The sequence below is a fragment of the Ixodes scapularis genome, unplaced genomic scaffold (genome assembly GCF_016920785.2).
Source record: "Ixodes scapularis isolate PalLabHiFi unplaced genomic scaffold, ASM1692078v2 PGA_scaffold5__190_contigs__length_132052651, whole genome shotgun sequence".
Lineage (NCBI taxonomy): Eukaryota > Metazoa > Arthropoda > Arachnida > Ixodida > Ixodidae > Ixodes > Ixodes scapularis.
In genome coordinates, this window is record NW_024609880.1 from 126,762,288 (window position 1) to 126,783,483 (window position 21,196).

Here is a 21,196-nt window from a genome sequence, read left to right on the forward strand (position 1 = left end):
TTATGCAATTAAAAAAAAAAAAGAAAAAAGGTTGGAAAGCCAAAGCTAAAAATATCTGATAGAGAACACGGAATACAAAAAATCTAAAGGGCACACCTTTGGAAAATGAAAACGATTTGAAGAGAAAGTTTCCACTGTGATCAAGTTGTCTAATCTGATACCATACAACTACGAAATTTTTTTCGTATGAGACACAAAATGTATTTGAGTCTCAGTGAAGCAGATAAAAAGCCAAAATAAAATACCTAAAGACTTTATGGACCACCAAAATAGATACCAAAGACTTTATGGACCACTAAAAGAGGGTGACATTGGGTTGTCGACTTCTGCATTTGTGTGACACTTAGTGTCACACAAATGCAGAAGTCGACAACCGAATGTCACCCTCTCTTAGCGGTCCATAAATGTTGATGTTACTACTAGGTAGTACTATCAATGCCTGATTGAAAATCCAAACCATTCTGTTCACAATGAAAAAACTATTGTGGCTATAGAAAGAATGAAAGGCAATAAAGGATAACTGACCACAACCATGCTTTAAGTAACAACTGTCACACTCACCAAATTTAAGTAAATTTAAGATTAATTACCCAAAAGCTAATTACAAATACCCAGAGAATAAACATCTAAAAATGTCTTCCATGGTGTTATAAAAATTATAAACATAACAGGGGCTGTTTAGGTGGAATGAACAAGTGGTAAAATAATCTGAAGTATTCCTTGCCATGTGAACAATTTTTAAATTCTTTTTATTTGTTTCCTTCAGTAAAATTCAGTTGCAAGTTACGCCTCGTCCTGTGCACTTTTTTTCCTGTCCCCATGTTTTTTGGCGTATTTACCACTACGCATAAGTACCAACTAGACCAACTCGTAATGTTAATATAATTTTTAAATTGTCAGGCCACCGTTTTAAAATTCCCATGAAAGCTTGCCAAAATTTTATAGTTCTTTGATAGCCATTTCAAAATTTCCCTGTAGATTTTCCAGACACCTTTATAATTTCGTAATGAACCTGAACCTTAATTTTCTAAAATTATTCAAGTACAGCAAAAGTTTTCCAACTGTTTATTGCCTGCAGTAAAATAAGGAGATCTGTTTATAAATTGGTCACTAGAAATACTATTCATAATCAAGCCTTGAATAACAAGTTGTGCATCACTAAGCTCCATTGACAAAACCAAAAATATCTTCTACAGCCATTCACATCAAGGATAAAAACCCTCTTAAAAGTTTCAATCATACCTTCTCAAAAAACAAAAAAAAAAGAGGTAGGCCTGAGGGAGGTAGGACAAAAGACAAGAAAAAAAGCCAAGCCACCGCCAAAAAGCTTGCTGCCACGAACGAAGCAAACCGACCTACAGAAGCAGCAGCAGTAGCCGTGACAACGTTGCCAGAGCTAGAAGCTCTTCGAGAGGAACCGCTACTTACTACTTGAAGGGTGCGATAGGCGCCATTTTAGCCAAGCTGTCCTCTTCGTTAGCGAGAGCGGAGGCGACGCTAAAAAGTGCCCCAATGTCAGAGAGAGGAAAAACGGACCGGTCCAACATCAAAGGCCAAGACAGAAGATTGGCTGAAGATGTGCGAAAGGCAACACCATCTGGTGATCTGCCCACACCCTAGCAGAGTAATCCTCTCCATTGCGATGCAGGCCACACATTTGTGCGAACTGCATCGTAAGCAGTCACAAGAGGTTCCAACACACTTGGTTACACTCAAACACACAGGTGTGAACCAGCCTCAAATCAGTCAGCATTTGGCACGTTCACCACCAGATGGCGCACATCCACACATCTCCTTTCCAAGGGGACAGGGAAGGAATTGGTTAGTAGATAGGATGAACAAGTGGTCCAACTTGAAGGGTAGAAAGAGAGGTCCACGGTAGCCAAAAGGAGAAAATTCGCATGCAACGTTCACACCGCAAAAGAAACACAAAACAGAGCTGCACAACTTTTCTCTTTGAAGTACACATGGAGAAAAGTACACTAACATGGTTGTTTAAGTTGTGCATAGACAAAACTACAAAATGTGTAAAAAAAACAAAAAAAATATAATTAGACAAGAGCACAACAGGCAATGAAAGCCTACTGGAAACAGAAAGTCTATTTCTTCCTTTTCAGGTTCATAAAGTGCACGGAAATAGTAAATAGATGTAAAAGAAGAACATATTTCAATGTTTTGTTTCATTCATCGGCAATATGATATGGTAACATGGTTATCCACACTACTGGGTGTATCAAGGAGTGGCCAGGCTCTTTAAATCGACCGCAAAATTCGGTTTCTTAACTTATCGCGCTACGACTTTGTGCAGCGTTGCCCACAGATGGTGCATTCTTTTTGTAAAATTTGCAGAGTGAATTTACCTGAGAAAAAGTAAAGAAAGAAAAAGGCTTAGCTCTTATGGAAATGCGGCAAAGCCAAAGGTTGTCAAACAATACGACGCCGTTTCGCACGGGAGACAAGCGATGGCGCAAGCGGTCGCGATGCCAACTGCGCCAACGAACGAGCATACGGCGCCGAGAGCCGGCGTCTTGAGCAGACAATCTTTTCAACTCAAAAGTGGCGTGAGCTTTTCTGATATCAGTTGCCAATGCATTATTTTAACATCCTTACTGATAAAACATATTGAATGGACACATAATGGATTAGAAAAATGGTTTGTCGGGATATTTTGACTGTTTTATTCGGGGTACCAATGTTCTCTGCTTTTCAGTTCCTTGTTGTTACCATGCTTGTTTTTGTTTTTGTGACTGTCGTGGCGACAGTTGCAGAACGCGCTCCGCTTTTGAGTCAAAAAGATTGTCTGTTCAAGACGCCGGCTCTCGGAGCCATATGCTCGTTCGTTGGCGCAGTCGGCATCGCGACCGCTTGCGCCATCGCTTGTCTCCCGTGCAAAACAGCGTCGTATTGTTTGACAACCTTTGGCTTTGCCGCATTTCCATAGGAGCTAAGCCTTTTTCTTTCTTTACTTTTTCCTCAAGTAAGTTCGCTCTTTGCAAATTTTACAAAAAAAAAAATGCACAATTTGTGGGCAACGCTGCACAAAGTCGTAGCACGATAAGTTAAGAAACCGAATTTTGCGGTCAATTTAAAGAACGTAGCCACACTTGATACACCCACTATATCACTTCAAAAGTCTCCCCCTTAGCACAGTGGTAGATACAGTCTTGGACTCCAAATCTTGAGGTCCCAAATTCAACTCTTGTTGGGGGACTTTTGAAATTATATTCTTTCTTATCAATTTATTCCTATTTCTCTCACATATGTGCTCTTTTGTCTGAATTTTCCCTCGAAATCCGTGCCACACAGTTCGTCGCAGTTTTTCGTGGTATTCTCAGTCACGCTTTTCACGAGAATCTTGGTCCTTAACCCTTCAAGGGCTGGGTTTCTCTCCCCCACGCGGAACGCAAATTTTGGTCTCAGTTATACTAGTAAGATCTGTGAAGAATGTTTATTTATAAAACACACACAATCCATGGAAAAAAAGTTAATCAATGTCTGCGTGCTTCCAACTTATGACATACTTCTCGTATTGTCCTTTTTGAGACACGGTACTATGCAGTGGCACTTTAACCTCACAACCTGAGGTCACTCCTTTGCCTGTGTTTATTAGGAACTAAAGCTTTTTTGTTTTCACAGAAATCAAATAAAGTGTTCATTGGTAATTTCTAGAACTCAGTGTTTGCCATGAAGAACTAGGTTGAACGACATAGATTCACCACTATAGCAACGAACTAGCAAACCAAAACGAGTTGCCTAAAAGAAAAAAGACATGCTACCAAAAAGTGAAACTACAAGATAGTGATAAAACATAGTTTTCATCACTTGTTAATACGTGCTGCTAAAACAAAAAAAAAATAAAAAATAATAAAGACAGTTTAGTTTCAAGATAGTGATAAAACATAGTTTTATCACTTACTAATACGTGCTGCTAAAACAAAAATAAAAGAAAAAAAATAAAGACAGTTTAGTTTGAAGGGGCAGGGAGCAAACCGAAATCGAAACAACATAGGAACGCACCCAGGTATGCTCGATTGTGGCACTTCAAGGGTTAAACACATTCTGCATTAGAACACCCGCCAAGCGAAAATTAATTTTTATTATTTATGATATTAAATTAGTAATTTTTACAGTTTATGGTGCTTATAACCTTTTCATTATAAATCTGGTGCTAAATTTGATATAGCTTTTTTTTTTTAAGTTCTCCATGCAAAGTAGATACAGAAAAAAACATTTTCTTGCTAACGCGTGAAACATAGCAACACACTTAAAAAAGCCTACTAAAATAAACCAATTCGCTCCTTTTAAACCACTGAGTGCAACAAACAACAAAAATAATGTGTGCGATACTTCCTTCATTTTACAATTTATAAAAATAGCAAAACTTCCATTTCAAAGGGGTTAACAAACATTCTTTAAATTTTTTCTGAACATAAAAAAAATATATATATATATTCTAGCCAAACTTAGATAGTTGCACTCTATGCATTATAAAGCATATGCATGCCAAATTTGGTTGTGATAGGACAATATTAAGAACAGAAATTCCTGTGCACAAACTGTGAAGGTGCTCTAAAATTACATAAAAAGAAAAATGCGTTCGAATGTTACCATAGATGTGCAATTATACCCTTTCGCGGTGCAAAAAATGATAAATTGTTAATAAATTTCCATAAGAAATTGAAACCACATAAGACTGCAATGGAGGGGAGATGGCTAGGCCTGCATGTCAGCGTAAATGTGACGACGGGCAACGTCACAACTTGAAGAACCACGCAGAGAAAAGTGGCTCAAATTCATGCTGTTCTAGGTTGCCTGGAAGTCTTCAAATGCATATTTGACTAATTTTGCGATCATAACTGGCACTAATTATTTGTGTACATAAATATAAAGAGTTTCAAAAGTAATAAAACACCATAAAAGCCCAAATCACATTCTTTGCCAAATATTGCCGTTTTTCGACCTGCATCTCTTTTTGAAAAGGGGAGTCGGAAAGAGTTTGAAAAGGAATGGCCAAGCTCACCTTGCCCCGCAATGATGGAGAGGTAGTTGGAGTCTCTGTTGTGCCTCGTGGAACCCGGCAAGGAAGAGGGACCGTCCACCATGATGCTGTTGCGATACGAGACGCCGCTGGGCGGCGTGCCAGGCTCGTCCGGCATGTGGTTCAGGCTGTCCGCCTTGCTCGTCTTGCGCGACGGAGAGGTGGCGCAGGACGCCCCCGCAGCGTGGCACGCCGGGGCCGCCTGCTGGTCGGACGTGCTGAACCGGTTGATGTTGCTCAGCAGCACGGAGATCAGTGGCAGGTAGAGCGAGGCAATGCGCGCTTGTTGGGCCTGTCGAGACATTTAAAACTTGGCTCAACATAGTTTCAAGCTTCTGCTAAAGTACTCCTCTGGAATGCTGTGAAATCGAGTTAAACGTGCAAAAACTGAGAGAAGAGGAACTACTGAGGTATTTGTAATGACATACCATCTTTTCGTGCCTAATTTTATGTGTTTGGAAAAGTGGAGGACGACCTAGGAGGGCAACATCGAATTGGTGTGCACTGATCTGAGGGCAGCCAACTCCACTAATGCGAAGGCCAATATCTTCCTTTACTTTCTGTTCCGAGTTGTTAAAGGGGAAGGATGCGTATGAACCAAAAGTAAACAATTTGAGGTGCAAGGTTCCAAGAAACACCCTGTTCTTTCATCTGTCTCAGGTACCTGGCCTTCAAAATGTGTGACAATTTTCCCTCCAGAACTGGCATGTCCAAAACCCAGAAACCAACGAGAAGTCTGAAACTTGGCAAAGCGTACGCCCTCGCAGTCCTAAAACTCTTCAAAAACGATGGGTTTCTTGAGGTCGTCGCAAGGTTTAGCCACAGGGTTTTTGGCACAAACTGACTTGCTAGCAGAAGTGACCATACGTTCAAAGAAAATATACTCGCAAACAATTTTCTGTACCTGTGCAGTCAACGGTACGAGGGCACGTGCTCGAACACTGAATAAAGTTGCGCATGAGCACTCCTCCTATCGTCGAAAATGACACAGAAAGTTGAGTATGAGTATATGAGTATAACATGAGTATATCCATGAGTATATGAGTATACATGAGTATATCCACGAGTATAACAGTAAACCTTGAAAAATACTAAACCATTCAATGATATGATCTTCTTGGTGAACCCAATTTCAGATGGTATAAAGTAAGCAAGCAGGCTTATAGACAAGTTGTTCGATTTGTTAACGGCTCCTGGGATAGCACATAAAGAAATAGCCTTGTTCGCTTGCTATACAGTGAAACCCGTTTTGAATGAACCCACGTACAGCGAATTATTGTCGATATCGAACTCACGAAAAGTTTAAATAAAAATGCATGTAAAAAGTATGCTTTATAACGAACAACATATTGCTATATCAAACTTTTTTCGCCGGGAAGGCTTCCAAAAGCGCGCAATCTAGCCTGTCCCTTCCCACAGAAAAGCAGTAGGAAAAAAATAAAATTCCAAAAGCTTAAGGGGGGACACTACCCAGAAAAAACAATTACTGCAAAAAAACTGTCATTTTGAAAGATGTCATATTTACATTCACCAGCATCTAGAGGGTATTCCCAAAAAGTTTCATTCGATTTTACTGCATAGTTAATTTTTTATAAATTATTTTCGGTCCACAAATGCTGAAGAAAAGGTAGAGGTTGGAGCACTTTGAATGCACTTTCATCCATTCCACTTTTTGGCATAAATTTCACTTCAGGAAAACTATTGTTCTGTTACTACATAACTTGGATTCATTTTATGAGTTTTTCTGGGGTGAAATTTTAAGGGGAAGATAACTATGAGCTTGTATTTTTTATTTTTGTCATCTTTCATGCTCAAAAACAAAAAATTTGGACAAAGGATGCAAATCAAGAAAACTGTATTTGTGCTTACGTGGCTTTTTTGTCATGAAAGATGGTATAGCATAGAAATATAGCTCCATAGTTATCTGTTCTGAACTGTCCTAATGCAATATAACACATGAAAACGGCAAATTTATAAGTAATTTCAAAACGATAGTTTTCCTACGCAGGCACGCCCAGTTTCATCTTTGAGTGGTTGCAGTTTTTTTTTGTACTTCACCCAGGTTAACAAAATTTGGTAGAAATGTTCTCAACATCAACAGAAACAAGCCCTGTAAATATAATTTAAATCAGACAAGTGGTTCAAAAATTTACTTTTTTGAGTAGCGTCCCCCCTTAAGTTGCGAACAAAAATTAGAGAAGAGAAGCGACTCAAAAGGGGAGAAAGCTAAAAAATACCCTGCACGCGTACAAAAAAAAAAAAAATTCTAGCGCGAGGTTACAAGGCGGGAGTCAAGAGATGAGAAAGAAAGAGAAGCTCTTGCCTTACAACGAACTCATCGTGGGAGTTCGTTGTGGACGTTTTTTGCTATATCGAACTACTTGCTATATCGAACTAATCATAGCGCTTCCTGCAGTTCGTTATAAACAGGTTTGACTGTATAAGTTTGCCGTTCACATAACAAAGGGCAATCTTCTGCACTATCTCTCGGTCAAAAGACCGTTACAAAAGCCCTGCAAGAAAAGAAGCAAAATCACTCACTGGGCCTTGGTAACGGTCGTCGAAGGCGTGCTTGGCCAGGAGGTTGCAGACAACGCCGATGGCCCTCTGGCGGACCTTCTGGACTTCACTCAGTGCCGCCCGCAGTTCCAGCAGCAGTGCTCCAACCAGGAAGTGGCTCCGGCAGAACTCCTCCGACAGACGATACTCCATCTCGTAGTCTGGGTTGGTCACGTGACGGGAGGCACAAGAGGCGGCATTAGTAAGCACCACCTTTGGCTGTCGCGTTCGACGACATGTCAGAACGGGAATGACTGTGAATGCATTCTGGAAACTTGGCAAAGAAGGCATGAGCAGAGGATGAAAGGAGTTAATTCAGCAGTACCGTAAAATCCTGAGCAGATGTCCACTTAAAAGATGGAGATAATTGTGCAAAACTGGGGGATGGGTGCTCCTTAGGTCAACAATATGCAAAGATATGTCCTTTGTGCAATTTTAGAATGTTACAAAATTGAGGGATGGGCACTTATTGTGGAATGGACGGATGCTTAGCATTTTGCGGTAAAGTGAATCAGTATCTCTCATGACTTGGCAGTAAAGCGACTGACTATCCTCTATGTCACTGGGGTAAGAAGCAACTTCGGCAAGCCTACACAGTAAAAAGAAGCCAGCAGGATGTTTCACAAACCTACTCCTATCTAAACACTTATCTAAAATTAAAATAAAATTTGCAATATCCTATTTCCTCTACTTCACAGTTCCTTTTAGTTATTTGTACTAAATGATGATCAGCAGACATATAGAATAGTTAGATACATAAAGTTACATAGTCACTAATGTTAACGAAGGTGAAATCAATGCCTCAATAATAGATGCTCAGATGCGAACCTTCATACATATCATTTGACCCCAGCACAAAGCCGGTAGGTAAGGCTCCACGTGAAATGCTAACTCTGAATCTCAGACAATAGCTGAAAACGACAAAACATCACGTAATTAAAGACTTGAGTGTGTTGGTGATCTACATTGACTTAAAACGAAAGAAACACACAAGAGGACGAAAGCTGCGTCGTCTGTTTCGTCCTCTTGTGTGTTTCTTTCGTTTTAAGTCAATGCAGATCACGTAATAATGGTGACAATGATTCACGGCATTTTCACAAAGTTAGCATGCTATCCACACCAATCTCTACATTTCCCCAAGCACCGCTTGGGAACTGCAAGCATGGCAGATGCAAGCCGTAAGATTCTAAACATCAAAAGTAAACAAAAAAAAAAAAGATAAAGAAATGGTGATGTGCACACTTCAACCAAGATCCTCCTTCAGAAAATCATAAACACCACACCAGGACAAACGAGACCAGAAAGCAGGTAAAGGAAAAAAGCAAAAACTCCAATTAAAAAGTGTACTACCAGAAGCCACAGCATAGCAAGCACTGCTGGTACTGCACAAAAGCAAAAACCAAATGTCAAAATCTACTGTTCGGCTACACGGCAACCAAAGTTAATTGCTAGTCACCTAATAATGAAGCACAAGAGCACACGGGGAAATATGCTCAGCTTGGGAAATCGCACCAAAAACCCCAAAGAGAGATTGGAATGCCCCACAAAAGCCGTTAAAGAAAAAAACTGCACCAAAAGGACAGTGTAAGCACTATGCTGCCTGTCCTCAGTATTTTAAAAATATCATCGCTCAAAAATTGTTTTGTTATTTGTGCCGGATTCTTTCCCCACCTAACAAGTTTAATTATTTGTTTTGATACAAAACAAATATGTAAAAAAAAAAACAAAAAAAAACTGCCTAATGGTAAAATTTAAACAAAACTCTGAAGAAAGAACATGAGTTTACCTCCTACCATCTTCAAATAAATGCAATGAATGTAAGTAGCCAATACCACTGCCTGACAACCATCTCACAAGATAATAAAAATGCTTTCACCTGCTCACAAGTATTTCGAATGTTAAAAAAGGATGTTCTACTTGATGAACACGACTCTCCTCATTGAACTACATAACAGACAAGTACCTAGTCATTTCCAACTTATGTGAACATGGAAGAAACTAAGAACTTTCTATTTAAGGGTCCTACAAAAAAAAAAAGACAGCGGGAAAGAAAAAAGAAAATGTTCACAGGGGTCATCATGGCTGGTGCAAAAACCCAGGAAGGGGAAAAAAAAAAAGGTGGTTCGACTCTACAACTATGCAAGCAGCAGCTGCTACCACAGCCCGTTCCCATGTGAGCTCCGCACACCTCGCACACAACCAACACCAGAGGGCGCAAGCGACTAAGAGGCTCGAGCAGGAGTTGAGGTTCCGAGGTCAGGAGGTGAGGCAGGGCAGGATGGGGGTGCCGGCATTTCTTTTTTTTTTTCTTTCTTTTCTTTTTCCCATGATCCATTAGTGTTTTTTTTTTTTTTTCTTAAATTCTCCAACTTAAAAGTTGGAACTTACCGCCCGACGCAACCTCCTCGCTTTCGTCTGCTCCCCCATCAGATGCAACAAAGACACAAGACAGGGACGGCCATTACTCAGTTGTCTTTTTTTTCCCTTGGAGACTTCAAGACTTTTAGAACAAAACAAAATGTGCTTCATACACAGTGCAGGTTCAACATACTATTCCTTAAAACAACATTGTAGTACAGATTATGGTTGAACAACTCTTATGTAAAGTACTTTAAACTACAGCAACATTCTAAAACCTCCTCCAGCAGACATCAGAACAAACAGGCAGTTCTTCGTGCCACTGCATATTTTGTGAGGATCGAAATGTCTCATTCCTTGAATCTCACTTTCTCGTTTTTTGTTGTGTGACAGGTTATAATTTGATTCCTTTTATATTCACTTAACTCATCCTTTAAAACTTCTACCTCATTTCACCTTTAGCCTCAATACTATAACCTATGTTCAGACTAAACACCACAGCACGCTACTCATTACAAATATCCTGTATCTATTTTTAAAAAAGCACATTGCTCTTGCTAAGTTAGAAACATATCACTAAAAGCCTGTTTTCTGTTTCTCAACTTTATAAACACACGCAATAAATCCTCATAGAGCCCCCAAAACAATACCACATTCAGTGGCTAGTCACTCTTTTCTGCAGTGCAAATAGGTAGTGGCTCGTTCTAGGTCACAACTACTGTCTAAAATATATTCCTAGTACATAATGCCAACGCTAACGAAGTTTCCACTGCCTTGCAGCCCGAGTTTCTGAGCAGCAATGTTAGTTACAAGGGTTTGAAAGATCTCTGTAGTACAGTTGATCTAATAAAAAAATGCAGATCAATTGCCAGAAAATAGTCAAAGGCAGAGTGCCACAGAACAGGCTAAGATGTTACAACAGCTGTTACTCGAGCAGTTAGATTTTCCAGTGGCGACGCTTAATTAATACAATGTACGCTGAATGTTCCAACAGGTGTCATAACCTTGGAATCAAAGTCATTGCAACGCTTGCTAAGCAAACTAGGAACAACGCTAATGCTAAGTGCAGTTCGTGCTCTGCAGGGAAGTACGCATATGGACATTTGTTCGTGTGCACTGGACACACAAGTGAAGTTTAGCAGACTTTTGTGAGCACTGTGCAGGGAGCTGTGCTGTGTTAGGAAGCCACAGGTGGTTGGGTATTTTCGGGTAAGCAGTGCATAGACCATACTCCGTTCACCCTTGAGCCAAGACTATGGTGTGCGCCAAACCTAAACGTGCTCTCTGCGTGTGGGCATGGGCAAGAGCGCAAAAACGTGGCAAAAGAGGCGTATGACTGGTTCAACGAGGACGTAACTTCCGCCATAGTCTCAGCTTAGGAGTGAGCAGGGTATAGCACAGCGAGAATCGGTAAAAGGAACGGTGTGGTAAAACTCACTTTAAAAGTGAAAGGGTGCTCATTATAGCTACCTTGTTCTGAGAGGAATCAAATTACAGTAGTTGAATTAGTGTGGTCATGATTAAGAAAAGACACAGCTCTACGAGGCAAAAAATACGCCGAACATTTTTTTGAATGTGCATATTTGAAGATTGGCATTAGCACTTATCCTCCTGCCCCGAAGTATTTCCACAAAATAAGTATCTTTCATCTTAAAATATTGTCCTGAGATAATAAAATAGGTCTGTGCATGTTTTTTTGCTATTCTTTCAGAATGAACTATTCACACACTTTGCTATTTTATGGAAGCCACATCTTCACTTGCAGCTTTACAATCTTCATAATCTTTTTTCTCTCTGGTAGGTGTATATGCAAAGTATTCAATAAGGGGAATAAATACACTAAACTTTCACTCGAGCGAATGTCGGTTTAATAAATATTTCAGAATAACAAACTCTAAAAAAAAAAAAACGCCGGTTTTCTATGCATTCTATGCGAAAATGTTTCAGTTAAACGAAAAACGAATTTCGGAATAGCGAATATTTCAGTTCATTGAACTTGATCAGTGGACCCAGGATTATTTTTCCAATCAATTCAACTAAGTTTTGAGCTCTGCAGTGCTGGCGTAGCCGATGCCCGCCGCCGCCCCGCCGCCGCCTCTGCAGCGGCGGCGTATCGTCGCTGGCATTTACATCACCACCGAGGCAAAGCGGCGGTGCAGTAGACGAAAACGAACCACACGGTGTGTCTGTTTTTTCCACTATCTCTATGACAATTGCTAGATCGAGCATCCCCGCTTGGTCGCTGCAGCGCGAGTGCGGCTACCGGACGGCCATCTTGCATGCAGAAAAATCGCGTTTTTGGAGTGTTGCGGAGGCTGGCGGCAGCGTGCTGAAGACAAGTTTTCTGCTTGTTCGTGGTCATACGCCGAAAAAGTTCTTTAAAACCCTGTGTAAGCCATAAGACTTGCTGTCGAGAACACGTGGAAATTTTTACAGAAGTGCAGTGCCGCAGGAAAAAGGCACTGCACCAGTCTTGCAGCGTGATCAAAGCTACCCTCACATGCCGAGTGCTGCGTCTCTGTGCCTGTCAAGGTGCACTAAGGACATTTCTGAGATCGTCTGTGCTTGGTAATACTTATCTTACGAGCTCTAAGCATCCTAAAAATCGAAAAATTATGCTCGTACAACATCTATTTCTCTGCTAGAAATGTTATTAAAATTTGTGCCATGCCCCTTTCTGAGCTCCAGATTTTCCACTCAGAAAGAGGCATGGCACGAATTTCGATAACATTTTTAGTAGAGAAATAGACGTTGCACGGGCATAGTTTTTAGATTTCTGGGATGCTTAAATCTTGTAGAATGAGTTATCACCAAGAACAGACAATGTCAGAAATGTCTTTAGCGCACCTTTAAGAGTGCCGGTGCAAATGAAAATTACAGATCTTTTCTTTTTTAATGAGAAAGGCAGCATTTTGTATATATTGATGTACATGACTCCATATATTGAATTTCACACTTCTGACTCAATGTATACTGTTCCCTATGCTGTTCCATGTTCTAGTGAATATATTCAGTTTAGTGAACTTTCTGTTAAGTGAACCATTTCCTTGGGTCCCTTGAAGTTTGCTCAAGTGAGAGTTTACTGTAGGTTAAATATGGCACCAGGCTTCTTTGTAGATACTTTTATACTTTCTGAAATAAATAATTTTGACATTAGAAAAGTCAAAAGTGTAGAAAAAAACTATTAATCATTGTAAAGCTTTCATTCAAACCTTATTGGATTCCACATACCCTCCACTTTATTGAAATATGCTTAATTTCTCATTTAAGTATTTCAATTTGTTTTAATCTTTCCCATAATTTTTGTCAAATGAAGCTTTCAATATTAACAAAACTAATCACGGCACAATAAACCGAGCACATATTTGTAGTCGGATTGTAAAGGCAGATAAGCTATGTAAATTTCACTTGAATTAGATCGCAGGTAATATAAAAAGCTCTAGAAGCAGTGTTGCCCTTAACATAGGAATGTGCAAATACAAAATCATGTTACAGGCTATTCTCAAGAGAAGGAAATGCACGAGTGGTAAAAAGTCGGTCACTTTAGGTGAATAAAAATTATTTTCTGGGTGCACCCCAAAGAAATAGAGCTCTCAAGCATACATAGTATCATGTTGCAATTAGTTCAATTTAAGTAGAGACTATAATTATTAATGAATACCAAAACATTTTATTTCTCTAAAGGTCACAACTAAGGCTTCAATTTAAGGAGGTAAAGCAGGATTTATATGGCACCACTAAAATACACCACTCATATCTCCAAAATTTTATTAAAACTCTACACGGGGTGTTTCAGAAAAGTGGAGAAATTCGATATTGCAAAAACTATGCATCGCACCAAAGAAAGGTTTGTGTCATTTTGGTCCTAGGCCAGGGGCCTATTTAGGAAAAATATTAAAGATTTGGATACTTAAGTTGTTAATTATTTTCGCATAAATAATTTTTTAAATATTGAGTTTAAGGGCATGGTTTCATTTGGAAACTTGCTGAGCATGACTGAAAAACACTGAATAAAAAAATTGGAGTGCAAAAGACGGAACGTGCTGCATTTTACAGCTTTCTGAAAACAGTACAACTTCAACGGGTTTTTTTAGTTTCGGTTTGCAATCAGAGCACTTCTCAGTATCGACGATATCGTGCCCCGTGGAGAAATAATGCAACCAATATCTGGTTCGCTGTCCTCGCGCAACGCAGCAGAGGCAGTTGCACTATTTCTCCACAAGGTGCAATGCCGTCGGTGCCGAGAAGCGACCCCTCCGATTGCAAACCGAAACTTTAACACCTGTCCAAGTTGTGCGGTTTTTTAGAAAGCTGCAAGATGCAGCGCGTGCCTTTTATCGCACTCCAATTTTTTTATTTAGTGTTTTTTGACGATGCTCAGCAAGTTTCCAAATAAAACCATGCCCTTAAACTCAACATTTAAAAAATAATTACGCGAAAATAATTAACAACTTAAGTATCCCGAACTTTAATAATTTTCCTAAATAGGCCCCTGGCCTAAGACCAAAATGACACAAGCCTTTTTTTGTGTGATGCATAGTTTTCGCCATATCGGATTTGTCCACCTTTTGTGAAACACCCTGTATAGCATTCTATTTAGTCAAAGATATGAAGCATAACTTATATTATGATCACAAATTTTGCTAAATTTCAGGTTAATATTTAATCATCTGTTTTATCTTTAAAAACATTGAACTTCTTTTCTTTGTAATGCCTCACTCTAAGTCTTGTAAAAAAAATATGGGACTAATAAATATTAGTCATAAAAGAAAACTTATTATAGACCATTGCAGCTCAACAAGGTAGGACAAGGGAAAGGAAGGCCAGGGAGGAGAAAGCAGACGGAACGCTAGAGAGGAGAGGCGGAAACTTTCTCTTCTCTTTAGCGTTTCGTCTGCTTCCTCCTCCCCGGCCTTCCTCTCCCTCACCCTACCTTCTTGAGTTACAACAGACTATATGTAGAAATTAAGTTCAAATTAAACTTATGTCAAACATTATGGATAGTTACATGCCCCGACTTCTAGCCGGCAACAATCAACTTGTGAAACAGAGCTTGTGTTCAAGTCACGAGAAAAGAGGAGTCCCCCCCCCCATAGAAAGTAAAACCAAGCTAATTTAGCACCCACACATGATTCTTTTCCCCCTTTCACCCCTAATAAACCTTCCAGATAAAACCCCTCATAACATAATTTTGGCTGCATCATGATGGACGCCAACAGTAATGGCTCAAAGGAAAGACAACTAGCTTTTGTACAAGAGTGACCGCAAAATCGTTGGCAAGAAAAGCACCAAGATCAGCGACAGACACGCAGTAGAGAAGAACAGAGAACTTTGCCTTACTCACAGTGGACTCTGCCAACAAACAAGTCGCTGCAAGGACAGACACGGGTACGCACACAAACACAAAGAGAAGGCTGCATCGAGACACATCCGCAGACCCCACCTTTGGTGTTCTTTGAGTGGCCTCGGCTGTAAGTGCCCTTCAGTGAGGGCAAGTTGAGGGCAATGAAGTGCTCGTGGGAGCAGATAATCTCCAGGAACTCAAACTTGTAACAGTGCAGCTCCTGCAAGGACGGAGGACCAGTTTAAACATTCAGTCAAGTAATCGGAACAAGGCATAATAAACTGTCCAATAGGCATGTTAACACATTTTCCGCATGAAGAAATGCGATAAAAAACAAGACCAGCACCCACCATTTCATCTCCAGATTTGAACTTCTCAAGGTAGGAGTTGATCAGCTTGAACACGAATCCTCTGTCCATTAGTGAGAAACACCGCTGTAAGTTCAGAAGGATGTCAAGTTAAAACAAGGAAATCACATGCCCACATAAAAAAAAAAGTAGTTTAGCTTATTCAGTGGGCAACGACACCTGCACAGAATTAAATCGGAATGAAAAGAAGAGGCTTCATACATCACTCATAACACACTGCAGCTCACTATATGAGAAACAACTGCTAGCATTATGAACCGCGTTTGTTACTTCGGGGGTTTGTCAAAAATTATCATTTGTAAATAGTGAATCTCGGTATCTATAAACCGGGCTGTCAGATGTGCACGTCGGCCTGAAATGTGTACTGTGTGACACAGTGCAAACATGACATCAGCATTCTTCTGGATTTAGCTCAAACACAGTATTGACGAGCATCAAACTTTACCACTTAAGTTGGCACGCCAAATAAGCACTTTACTAACACAAAGCAGTTCTAAAGGAAATCCTTCAATTTTATGGATTTGAGCAGAAGTATAGAGCATCAATATCCAGTCACGCTGGAGCATAGATCAGACCTTGAGGAAGTGTGCCAGTCCTTGGTTCGCCTGTCTGGTCTCGTTGCGCAGATCTTTGAACTTGTGCAAAATGTGGGGCATGACCGCGTTCACCAGGGTACGCACACGGTTGTGGTACTCCTGGGAGAACCGCTCATGACGCTGCATCTGGAAAACCCCGAGATGCACTTGTTGGAGCGATGATGGTAATCCATTTCTCTCAGAAACAAAGAAATAAAATTATGTTCTTTTTGTTAAGTAACCTTGATAACCACATTGACCCATCCTACTTTAGCGGCAGCATCTCTGTTACCGTTTCACATTTTCAGTATGCATTTAACAGTCCGAAAAATATTTCCATTTTTAAGTTTTTGCGTAACATGTGGTCGCATGAGAATACAAAGCGCATATTCTGCATCAGAAAGAATCATAGGCTGAAGAGTTTTACAATAATGTTATGTTGTTTATCTAAAAGAAAATGGATGGATATCCCTACTGATTTTACAGAACTAACTTTTCCAGCTCACTTTTATCGTACTCACACATGCCTCATGTCACGAAACACAATTTTATGAAAATTTTGCAACATTATGTTTTCTCGTTTATCTACTATTCCAAATCTCCACTGTAGAAAATAGAGCTTTCATTCTTCAAAAAAAAAAACAAAAAAAAACATCAAAACTGACAAACAAAAACATAACTTGAACACGCAAGTAGGACCTGACAGGTAAGCAATTTTCTAAAGAAAAATTACCGCTTTATTTTTGATGTCCTAGCTCAAAGATTTAGAAGCACAGCTACACCCCGATGTGACTATAAGTGACACAACTAAGTAGAATTGGCCCATCCCACATACCAACACACAAAGAGTGCCCCTAAGAGTACAGTATCATTTGAAAAGTCTGGCAGCCCTCCTGAGCACAATAAAGGGAGGGTTGATCGACCAATACATACCTTGATGCGGTCTGTGTTCATGAGGTGCTGCGCCATGGACTTAGCCAGGATCTGGAAGAAGAACCACGACTGGTGCAGGAACTTGTGCACCACCAGGAAGTCCGCATTGTCTGGGCCGAGCAGAGCCGCCAGCGACTTGGCCAGCTCTTCGTGCACCGTCGTCTGCTGAGAGCCCTCGGGGGGCTCCGTCACAAACATGAACTGCAACATCAATCAATCAACCGACCAATCAATTTTATTTGACAAAAACAAATGCACATACAAATCTCTGAACAAGCATACAAACTCATAGCCAGCCTTCGAGACAGTGTTGATGGTGCCACTCATTTTAGCGCTTCACCTCACAGAGTTAGTACTTCACTAAAGAGAACTTTCACATTACTAATACGATTTGGTCAGGTTACTTAATGAAACTGTGGCCTACATAGGGCTCCACTATTTAAAGCCCACCCAGCGGAGGCAAGCCCTCCCACACTGGCTGGGCAGAAACGCCGCAGACTTCCTCTGTTCGATTCCCTCAATTCAGCAGTGGCTGATACCATTTCTGCTGATCACAACCGACCTCCACTTTGCCGACATCAGAGTCAGTTACGCGACACTGCTGTGCGCTGCTAATAAAATTGTGTCGAAGCTTTACTTCACTTTCGTCTTCTACCTCATTCACAAGTCATTCTCAGCATTTGTCCCAACTTGCCGCAGCAACCGCACTCTAAAGGCACACACATTTGAGTGCGACCATGTGCGTCTGCTCCTGTGATTGTTACTAGTAATAGAACACGCTCGTTCCACTTATTGGGTCATCCTGAAACACTTCTGTTTTGCTTATCGTTACTAATATTCTACTGCACCATTCTTTCCTCATGAGCTTAAAAAGCTTTCTGACAATGCTATAGGCAATAATTTCTCATTGATAGTACACATATTTGATCTCTCAAATATTGCAAAACCTTTGCTCTAGTGAAATGCAGTCATATGGACACCCCATAGGTCGTTCCAGCATTTTCTATTTCCGCACAAGGTTGCAAGAGCTCGGTCGTAAGCAAACGCAAGTGTGTGAACGGGCCTTTCGATGTCTGTCAGAAGACGGCGACAAGAGCTAGACAGCGTAGTAAAGGCACCGTCGAGTCTTCCGAAAGGCCCATCATCGGCAGGCAGGACTCGCCTGGACGTAGCTGTGCAGGACGTCTTCTTTGCCGGCCTCGTGCACGCACGTCACGAGGTGGATGAGCACCCGCACGGTGTTGAGGGCCACCTCCTCGCTGCCCGTGCTCACGATCAGCCTCAGCAGCTGGTTCAGCACCGTCGGGAGGAAGTGCACCATGGCATTGCCTTCCACCGCGTGCAGGGCCTGACGACACAAGGGCAACCAGAAACATTCATCGAGCTCAGCTGCTAGTGCTAGAGGTGTCTGCTACTGGAGTCACCTGCTACAGACGGTTTATGTCAAACATCTCCCAAAAGGCGCATGTACGGTAGAGCCTCTTTATAGACGGTTTGTGTCAAACACCTCCCAAAGGGTGCATGTACGGTAGAGCCTCTTTACAGACGGTTTGTGTCAAACATCTCCCAAAGGGTGCATGTACGGTAGAGCCTTTTTACAGTAAAAGAACGATAAATACACACAAACACGCGGAAGTGACATTGCGCTGTTGCGGTGGCACTGTTGTCGGCATGGTGCATGCACAGACGCATGCGAAATCTGGTCTGCGCATGTACAGTGCCCACGTCTGGTGTGAACAGATGCTGACTTGTTTCTAAACAGTGCTGTCGGTCTATAGCAAAGGTATGGATATAGCAAAGATAAGGTTGAACCATGCTGGTACCACTACTAGTAAGTAGACATGTGCAAATAGTGGTTTTGGCCAAATATTTTCTGATCGAATAATGAAAGCTCTCCAAGCATCTCGCTACCACACACCATGCCTAAACAAAAATACAAGGTTGTTCCCAACATTGCAGGTGTCGACTTCTATGCTAAGTTAATTTTAATACAACTACTATTCATGAACTGTGGCACACGAACGACAAATTTGTCACAGCTATACTAATCGAGAGGAGTAATAAATCTGCTTGCTATATGCAAACATTCTTTCTTCCATTTCAACTCGGAATTTTAAAAAAAAGCACGAACGATGAATGCAGGTTGTCAAGACATCGCTGCATATACTATCGTATAATCGAGGAGGGTTTGCTCCACCGAGTGTGCTTCTCACCGAGCATCTGTGCACTGCAGGGAAGCAATACCCACAAATCCCGCAAGCACTGTGGTGTAGCTTTGCTGCAGTGCACAGGCGCTCGCTCAAAGCGCACTCAACGAGGATAATTCGCCGCAACCAACACTTCAAAAAGTTTGAATATTGCAGTTCATCTCAAAGCGAATATTGAATAGCATATTATTTAAAACTACTATTCGAAAATTCGAATATTTGCACAACACTACTAGTAAGGCATTTGAAGTACTGATACAGTAAAGATAATGATGTAATAAAAAAAAACTTTAACCGGAAAACTTGCACAGACGTCACATCAGCAGCCATTGCGGTGGTCTTGCTGTGGAGCGCATACCTTTTGCAGCATATGTTTTGCACCACCGAATTTGTTTTTCTCAGCGAGGGCAAGTAGGAATGACCTAGAGCATGGTGTGATGATATCATGTGGAAGTCATGTAGAGAGGTTCTACAGAATTGCCTGCCAATGCAACTCAAACAATGCTACAATACTGACTGAATGCAAAGACTTAAATGGCAAACCAATAGGCAGAAATACCTATTACAACTGTGCAACGAGGCCCATAAAGTCCCAGCCCAAATGTAAATAATGCATAAAAGACACAAGGGCTTTTGTGACCATGTTCTGGAGGAGACATGGGTCTTTGAAGCAAAAAAATCCATAAAAAACTTGTCTTTTTTTTTTTGGAAAATGGTGATCTTGAAATTTACAGCTATTTTTCTTTCTATCTGCCAAGTTTCTTATTTTGAAGATTAATATTTGAGGCATAATATCACTTCATAATATCTATATGGACTGAAATTGCACTGAAGCTGATGCTAAAACAAACAATTTCTCAAAACACAAAGTTTAGACCCCTTACAAATTTTCAGAAGGGATATCTCATCATCTAAAGCAGATAGAGATAACTCTTTTAGCACCATGTAGCTAAATGTGCAAATCATGCAATGTTGGAAGATTTTTCAATCTAGGTGTAAGAAAATTTTTTACTGAAATAATGTTTTCCTGCATGGCAGCCACACATTGAGCACTGAATTCAATGTGTTGTAAAGTCACTAATAATGGTTCAATCTAAAAAGTGCTTCCAACATTGCTTTCTTCATAATTTGTAGTACCTGACCATATCTTAAAACATTAATTAAAAAAAAAAAATCTGATTTGTCTCGTTTTTGGAAACAGTCTGGTTAATTATAATTATCCTGCGAAAAAACCTACTAATTAAAAAGAAATGATTGTTCTTTATTGTTTTGGAAACAGTCTGGTTAATTTAGGGTGTCTAGCAAATTATTATGTTGAAATTCCCTGAATGTTCCAGGTTTTCCCTGACAATTTCTGGTGAAATTCAATGACCACTGTAGAGGTGGTTAAATATACAAGACCATTACAACACAAGCACGGTGAGGATCATTTTGAATGGGCTTAATCCAACTTGCATATTCTGAAATTTTAGGGTTCGTCCAGTCCGGGATTAAGCGAACACTTTCTTGCCACCAACATCGTCAGTGAAGAGGCCACTTCCGGAAATGGAATGAAAACACGACGCTGAACCACACACATTGAATGGCAGCATGGTCGCCAGATGCACACTTTCGGATACTTTCGGATTAAGGCTTGGATTGGATTAGTGTCTGTTGCTTTCCCATTTGTTACAAAATCTAGTAGCCTAACTGGATCAAGCCCTCAATCCAAGGCTTGGACTGGATTTGACAGCTGTTCCCTTTGCATCGGGTGAGCAGAGCCCGCGCTCCGCTCTAAGCAGACTTTATTGCCTATTTTTCTGCCCCCAAGTCCT

The 21,196-nt window shown here is 40.7% G+C and overlaps 1 protein-coding gene across 1 annotated transcript in view; it reads right to left on the bottom strand.

Moving 5' to 3' along the window:
• The window catches only part of LOC120846821 (dedicator of cytokinesis protein 9), an 85,896-nt gene that overhangs the window by 23,418 nt on the left and 41,282 nt on the right, over window positions 1–21,196 (bottom strand). The window contains exons 23-30 of the mRNA XM_040503944.2: window positions 18,338–18,523; window positions 17,176–17,376; window positions 16,243–16,389; window positions 15,650–15,733; window positions 15,399–15,519; window positions 9,986–10,012; window positions 7,580–7,758; window positions 5,021–5,330 (exon numbers count right to left, since the gene is read on the bottom strand). Coding sequence (XP_040359878.1) covers window positions 5,021–5,330; window positions 7,580–7,758; window positions 9,986–10,012; window positions 15,399–15,519; window positions 15,650–15,733; window positions 16,243–16,389; window positions 17,176–17,376; window positions 18,338–18,523 — 1,255 coding nt within the window. The remainder of the gene's footprint in view (window positions 1–5,020; window positions 5,331–7,579; window positions 7,759–9,985; window positions 10,013–15,398; window positions 15,520–15,649; window positions 15,734–16,242; window positions 16,390–17,175; window positions 17,377–18,337; window positions 18,524–21,196) is intronic.